At 36.3% G+C, this 8,205-nt stretch overlaps 1 protein-coding gene across 2 annotated transcripts in view; it reads left to right on the top strand.

Moving 5' to 3' along the window:
• Nucleotides 1-8,205, top strand: part of rps6ka2 (ribosomal protein S6 kinase, polypeptide 2) — a 64,316-nt gene that overhangs the window by 44,254 nt on the left and 11,857 nt on the right. For both annotated transcript variants that reach the window (XM_016258429.1, XM_016258428.1), the window contains 3 exons: nt 1,524-1,588; nt 2,609-2,711; nt 3,076-3,206. In XM_016258429.1, the coding sequence (XP_016113915.1) occupies nt 1,524-1,588; nt 2,609-2,711; nt 3,076-3,206 (299 nt within the window). The remainder of the gene's footprint in view (nt 1-1,523; nt 1,589-2,608; nt 2,712-3,075; nt 3,207-8,205) is intronic.

Genomic DNA, 8,205 nt, shown 5'->3' with positions numbered 1-8,205 from the left:
GGCCTAGCCAGTCTCCAGATCTCACCCCCCTAGAAAATCTTTGGAGGGAGTTGAAAATCCGTGTTGCCCAGCGACAGCCCCAAAACATTACTGCTCTTGAGGAATGGGCCAAAATACCAGCAACAGTGTGTGACAACCTTGTGAAGACTTACAGAAAACGTTTGACCTCTGTCATTGCCAACAAAGTGTATATAACAAAGTATTGAGATGAAATTTTGTTATTGACCAAATACTTATTTTCCACCTTAATTTGCAAATAAATTCTTTAAAAATCCTACAATGTGATTTTCTGGATTTTTTTTTCTCATTTTGTCTCTCATAGTTGAGGTATACCTATGATGAAAATTACAGGCCTCTCTCATCTTTTTAAGTGGGAGAACTTGCACAATTGGTGGCTGACTAAATACTTTTTTGCCCCACTGTATACTACAGACCAGTGTTTAGGATAACACATTACAAGTAACGTGAGTTACGAAATCAGATTACTTTTTCAAGTAACACATTACTTTTTAAATTTACAAGAAAATATCTGAGTTACTTTTTTTCAAATAGGTAATGCCCAGTTACTTTGTTTTCCCATTTATTGACTGGCAGCCCTCTACTGCTGTACAAATTTACAAATTTATATTTCATTCAGCCTGAGGATTATTCAGTTCACTTTTGGTGTGAAATGGCTTTTACATTTGCCAAAAATAGAACTTTATATTAAAAACAAACAAGCAAGCCCAGCCCAGATGAGAAAAAGTAACGCAAAATTAACTTTCCATAAAAAGTTTCCATAAAAAGAAACTAAGTAACTTCTTTAGGAAGTAACACAATATTGTAATGCACTACTTTTAAAAGTAACTTTCCCGAACACTGCTACAGACAATGAATATAAACACATGTGCACCAATAATGGGATTATTTCCAATAATCAGAGTAAGGACTTAATCGCAGTAGATGTTTACATGACTTGAACTTAAACGCCTCTGATTGGCCAATGCGTATAGGAAATCAACATTTGTCTGTGATTGTCTATATTACTAAATGCTGCAAAACATGTTGTAAGCAGAAACCTTTGAAGCTCTCCTGAGCATAAACACGAATACGAATTGAAGCATTTGTCAAAACTGTTTCAAATCACAGCCAAAGAGCTCAGCCGTGTCCACCGTCAATGCTTTTTGCAGCCAGCTGTTACAGCATCTGTTAACAGGGGTTAACTGGGTTATGCTAACCAGCCTAACTTTGACCATTTAGTTCCACATTATAGCACAGCACTTTTAGATTCCTATTTGTTGGGGCTTTAAAAGTTTAGATAAAGCACAGCTGTAGAGGATTTTAGAGGAGTGCTTTCAACACTTGTCTGACTCACAGACAGACCGATGCTTCATGGGAATATTATCCTTTAAATAGTTTTTTTTTTTGTGACAGATGGGTTTTAGGAGAGGTTTGTTTTATCAGGCATTTCATCCCATCCAGAATAAAAAAAAAAATGTCTGTACAACCTGTTATCTGACTGAATGTTTCTGGATGTTTTGCAGGTGCAGGACTTGATGGAGTGGAAGAAATCAAGCGGCATATATTTTTTGCTACAATAGACTGGAATGTGAGTTCCAAACTTTGTACATAATACTATGTAATATTTTGTAATGTTAATCAGTCTTGAATATGTAGGCTGGTAACTCGTGTGTAATATTGTGACTAGGGTTGCAAAAAGGTGGAAAATGTCCAGTAAATTTCGGAAATATTCCAGAAATGTTGGAAACTTTCCAGGATTTTTTTGGAATATTCCAGGGATTTTTGGAAAGTTTCCGGAAATTTACCGGAACATTTCCACCTCTTTGCAACCGTAATTGTGACTGGGGCCTTATTCGTAGCATACTGTTTTCTGCATAGTGCATTTTAAACAGGTTTCTATTAATAAATCCTAAATTACTAAATTCTGCTAACAATTTTTTTTAAACAATAAATGCCATGCGAAGTGGACCTCACTGGGTATCACTCATCTTAAGTGAGATTCCAATCCAAAGAGACCATACAGTAAATGTTCGTTTTGAAGGGAGCTGTGAACAGCATAGGGAATAAGGGAACGCCACTTCACAGGATGTGCAGAGGGAAATTTACCCAACAGTCATTGCACATCACTCCAGCACTTAAAGAAGATTGAATAAAGTAATCTTTGTCCATCATGTTAGAAATAAAAACAGTTCATTTGCATTGTCGGGGAAAGTTACTTTTAAAATGTAATGCATTACCCCCAACACTGTTCATTTCTATTCATAGTGAGTTTCAAACTTACATTTAAAATTGCTTAAAATACTAGAAATATTTTTTTTTACTCCTCAAAAAAATACTGTGTACCTTTTAAATCTTTTTTTAAATTTATTTTGAATGATCAACCATTAAAGTAATATTTAATATTCAGACGTAAATGTAAATGCTATATTTATTTACTTTTGACTAATCCAACACTTAGTTCACATAGCTTTTGATTTTGAATGTTCTATTAAATTACTACTCAAAATTCACAGGAAGCTCCATTATGTCTTGATCCATGTTTTGCTGTAGCAGGTATAACCTCTAGCATTGGTGTATGTGTCTTAAATGATGTATTTTTGGTCAACAGAAATTGTACAGACGAGAAATCAAGCCTCCCTTCAAACCAGCAGTGGGCCGACCAGAGGACACATTCCACTTTGATCCTGAGTTTACATCCCGCACACCGACAGGTGACGCAAATTGCAGTTGATTTTCAGATAATTCACGTAACACTCATATGCTATTTTATTTAAATTATAGCTGGAAGAATCATTGTAAGTCTTTGCTTTCAAGCGTCATAGACAATGTGATAGACAGCAAGCTGGAAACTATTCTTACATAACAGTCTGTGCCCAGCAAGCACAGCGAGAGTGCAAAAACAAATTAGAGTGAACTGCAGCAGCAGAACCTGTTTACCAAGAGCCCTCAGGTCCTGCCGCATAGTGCACCCAGTCAATTCATACTGCTCAAATGGGATCAATTGTGTGTTTCCATTCATAGAGAGACTGTGTCCACGTTGCCTTTCTAAATATGTTTGTATCTGTGTGTCTGCAGACTCACCCGGTGTTCCACCCAGCGCTAACGCACACCAGCTCTTCCGCGGCTTCAGCTTTGTGGCCTCTAACCTGGGCCAAGAACAGCCACTGGCTGAGACCAAGCAAAACTCTGTGAACCCAATTGTACAGGTGAGTAGGACTCTAAGAACTTGTATGGTGTTGCATGCTGGCAACCATCCCATCCACAACTGCACAGCAACATTCTTAAAACAGCACAAAATGCATTAAGAGTATAGTGTGATGTTAAAACTCACTCAAAATACCTTAGCGAGTGCATAGCAAAAAGTCACTCAAAATACTTTAACAAAAATATACCAACTAAAAGCTATTTTTAAATACATTACATATACATAGCAACATGGGAAAAATAACACTTAAAATACCTTAAAAGCTGTAGCAACATGCTAAAATCAGCTCAAAATATCTTCCAACTGCAAAGAAACATGCTAAAAGCCTCTCAAAATACCTTAGCAAATGTATTACAACTAAAAGCCATTCAAAATAAATTAACAGTTCTGAATGCTAATGTATTAGCGACCAATAAAAAATAAAAAATAAAAACACTTAAAATGTCATAGTGACATGCAAATAAAAAAGACTTTAAATACCTTAGCGAATTAAGAGACATGCTAAAATCAACTCAAAATACCACAACTGCATAGTGAAGTGCTAAAAGTCACTGAAAATACCTACCAGCTACATAGCGATGCTAAACACCACTCAAAATACCTCAGCAAACGTATAACAACTAAAAGCCATTCAAAATACTTTAGCAGCCACACAGCAATATAAAAAAAACACTTAAAATACCTTAGCATATGTAGCAATGTGCTAAAATACTCGGAACTATTTAACTATATAACTAAAACTCGTAATACTGTGAATGCATAGTGAAATGCTAAAAACAAACATGCAAAAAACCTTAGCGAGTGCTTAGCGGCGTGTTATAAGCCACCCAAAATACTGTTGTAAAAATATAGCAACCAAAAGCTATTTAAAATACATTAGCGAAAACATAGCAACATGGGGAAAATAGCACTTAAAATACCTTAACAGCTCTAGCAACATGCTAAAATCAACTCAAAATACTTTCCAACTGAATAATAACATGCTAAAAACCACTCAAAATACCTTAGCAAATGTATAACAACTGAAAGCCATTCAAAATAAAAACAAATATTTTACAATTTTGAATGTTAATGTCTTAGCGACCAGTAAAAAAATAAAAAAGAAACACTTAAAATGTCATAGTGACATGCAAAAAAAAAAACTTTAAATACCTATGCGCATTATAAATATATAATAAATAATAAACTATAAATATGCGCATTTGGAGACATGCTAAAATCAACTCAAAATACCACAACTGCATAGTGAAATGCTAAAAGTCACTTAAAATACCTTAACTACATAGCGACATGCTAAAAAACACTCAAAATACCTTAACAAAGGTATAACAACTAAAAGGCATTCAAAATACTTCAGCAGTCACATAACGACATGCAAAAACACTTAAAATACCTTAGCATAGTTAGCAACATGTAAAATCAATGCAAAATACAGCAGAATGCAAAGTGAAATACTAAAAATCACTCACAATACCTTAATAACTGCATACCGACATGCTAAAAGCCACTCAAAGTATAGCAAACCTAAAGTATCTATAAGCCATTCAAAATACATTAACAACCACTTAGCAACATGCAATAAACAGTTAAAACACATTAGTGCAAGTAGCAACATGTTAAAATCAACTCAAAATACTGCAACTGCATAGTGAAATGCTAAAAGCCACTCAAAATACCTTAGCAAATGTATACCAACTAAAAGCCATTCAAAATACTTTAGCAGCCATGTAGCTATATGCAAAAAAACACTTAAAATACTTTAGCACATGTAGCAATGTGCTAAAATCAACTCGAAATGCCGCAAATGCATAGTGAAATGCTAAAAATCACTCAAAATACTTAGCAACTGCATGCATGCTAAAAGCCACTCAAAATACCTTATATACCATCTAAAAGCCATTCATACTTAATATAATAATAGTATTATAATAGTAACCATGTAGCGACAATCGACTCAAAATAGGGCATGGTAAAGTAGTAAAAAAAAAAAAACTCAAAATACCTTAGCAACTGTGTAAAAGTACCATAGCAACCACCCACATCACCTATTTATCAAGGCAGCAAATTTTGCACTGGCAAACATCACCTCCCATTTCTTCAGAAAATGTACAAATGCATTTTCTTTCGTGATGCAAGATACAAGTGAGTGAGAAAACAACGAATAGTTCACTTATGCATGCTTTGCTACACTGAGGGCTAGTTGCTGACATATAAGAAATATTGCAGTCAGCCAAGCCAAAGTTGTTCTCTATCCGTTTAACCTTGGTCTGGCTGTACACACGGGGTCAGTTCAGACCGATTACTCAGGGAAGCAATGCTGCGTTGCACAGCACAAAACAAGAAGAAAGAGGAGGAAAAAAGAGCCCCGTGTTACATAAACTTAACATATTCTGCCAGATGGTTCATACCTGAAGAGCTGCTTTATTGAAGTGACTGCTCTGTGGTGGCAGTGACCGGAATGAGATGTATTGATTGGCGGGGATGCACTGGCACACGAGCAGATATCTGCTCTGCGGTGCTGTTGTCTAGATCATTCTGATCTGGTGTGGCATCTGCCGAGCATACGATATTAACTTGCTCTGATAGTGCTCATGAACAAGCATAAGTGCAGCTAATTGTGGAGAATTTATAAACCTGTGCCGTGGATTGCTTTTGTTTTCGGGAGGCGTTTCATTTACCTGAAGATGCTGTCGGTTACTTGCATCTTTGACATCTAATTTAAGAAAATTAGACGAAACAGGTATAGAAAATAGTTAAAAAACTAGAATTTATTGTTAAGTAATGCACTTGACCTATTTGCAAATTTGGTGACACTTTGTTTAAAGGTCCGGTTCTCGCAATTAACAAAAACATTAACTACAACTTTTGCCTCAATAAACCCCTAATTTGCTGCTATTGATTGTTAGCAAGTTATTTAAGTTTATATATATATATATACTGTATGTATATATATATATTAAAGACACACGTTTGACCATGTTCTAGTATAGGTCTTAAAATCGAAAAGTGAATTTACTGAAAGGATATCTGATATCTGGAAATTTTAACCAAGTTATAATGCTAAAAAAATAAATAATAATAATAATAATAACTCTATGCAGAAAAAAAATCATTCTTAATCTTATGCCTAATGTTCTGAAAATGGGTCCGGTTAAGAGGTTTGCATAACTGGATATTACTGTTGTTCGTTTAACATTTCTATCATAACATAGTTGTCAAATATTAAATGTTAACTACTTACTTACATTTGACATTTCACTTTTTGACTGTTAAAACTGAAGCATCATGCTGAAATTTGTGCTTGGCTGCTGTAAACATTAATAGCTCTCTTTTATTTGATTGGCCATTTAAGTTATTGACTCCTTTAAATTGAGTGCTGCTAGAGCACTGATCAGCTCAAGTGAGAAAGTTGATTATCTTGTCATTGTACACTATCTTTGCCACACTAAATTTCAGTAATTTTTATGCAATTATTTCACAATTTATTATGCACGTCAAAAAAAAAGCATATATCCATATCTGTGTGCTTAATGGTGCATGGTTCTGTGTAAATGAAATGGGACGTCAGAGTCACCTTGTCGTTGTCAAACCTTGTTGTTTGTTAGCTATGCATGAGTATCAACACATAAGGTGTGATCGCAGTGTGAAGGTGACTATTCACCATTAAATAGATGCAAGAAGAAATGGACCAAACACAGTTCATTATGCAAATGTAACAATGATGCAATCCTGAACATTCAACAAGGTCAAGGTTTTTTGAAAAACAGTTGTATAAAGAAATTATTTGTTAAAGAACACCAGATGGTGAAATTTTCAGTAATTTTCAGGTATACAGGGTGAAAGATGTGGGCCGGTAAGTGAAAGGTCGTATGGTCAAACCCTTGAAGGGAGATGTGAATTATCATCATTGTGCCCTTGAGCAAGACACTTAACCTCAGCTTACTCCTGGACAGGGCCGGGGTGGGACTCATTTTCAGCCCTGGAATTTCATGCCTTAGACAGGCCCACTTTTTTTTTTTTTTTTTTTTCTATTATTCGCTCGCATATCTCCAACAACTGAGGTTTGTTTTTTTTTTGTTTTTTTGAGCAAGGTGTCCACTGTCAGGGGAGTCAAAAGATAATTACGTCATCATTAGGGTTGCCAATTAACTTCAGAAATGGAAAATAAGGGACAATTGTGAATCTGATTCTTTAAGAAAATTGTGTTTATTCTTGTATTCTTGTAGACAATAAGTATTTATTCTTTAAGAAAATAAGGGACGTTCCAAATATTTGTACTGTACCATAATGTAGGCCTATATCTGCCTGCAGTTAAAAAGTTCTCAGAATTAATCACATTGGTTTTGCTTAACCCATTTATGTACAATTATTTTATTTTTGACTTCACAACTGTCACGCTACAGCTACTGTGAGGAGCGTGGAGCGAGGAACGTTGAAACGTGGAGTAGATTTCAAACAAGGAGACTTTAATGAACATCCAATGGAACGTCTCGGTTACGTATGGTAACCCTCGTTCCCTGAAGGAGGGAACGGAGACGTCACGTCGGGTGACCGACGGAATTGGGATCTCGCTTAGAGAGACCAATCCACTTCGAGTGTAAACTAAACAAGCCAATGCATATTGGCATATGATTATTGCATCCAGCTGCTGCTGATCACAGCGTGAGTATAAGTAGGCAGCAGATGCAGTCAGGGTTACCTGGGAATCAGCCGGCTCGAACTCTAGGCACGAATCATTGACCGAAAATGCGTGCATGTCCCCTACCCTCTTGATGAAGGCCAATGGCAGCAGGAGCAAAGTCTTCATCGAAAGGAACTTCAGCTCAACCGTCTGCAAAGGCTCAAATGGGCCCTGCTGTAGTGCTGTGAGCACTAGAGTCAGGTCCCAAGAGGGTATAGAGGGGGGTCGTGGATGATTTAACCTTCTCGCCCCCTTAAGGAACCTGACAACCAGGTCATGCTTCCCCAGCGACCTCCCTTCTACGGGGTCGTGGTTAGCA

Source organism: Sinocyclocheilus grahami, unplaced genomic scaffold, assembly GCF_001515645.1.
Source record: "Sinocyclocheilus grahami isolate Dianchi unplaced genomic scaffold, SAMN03320097.WGS_v1.1 scaffold1683.1, whole genome shotgun sequence".
Lineage (NCBI taxonomy): Eukaryota > Metazoa > Chordata > Actinopteri > Cypriniformes > Cyprinidae > Sinocyclocheilus > Sinocyclocheilus grahami.
This window is presented reverse-complemented; position numbering and strand designations above follow the sequence as displayed.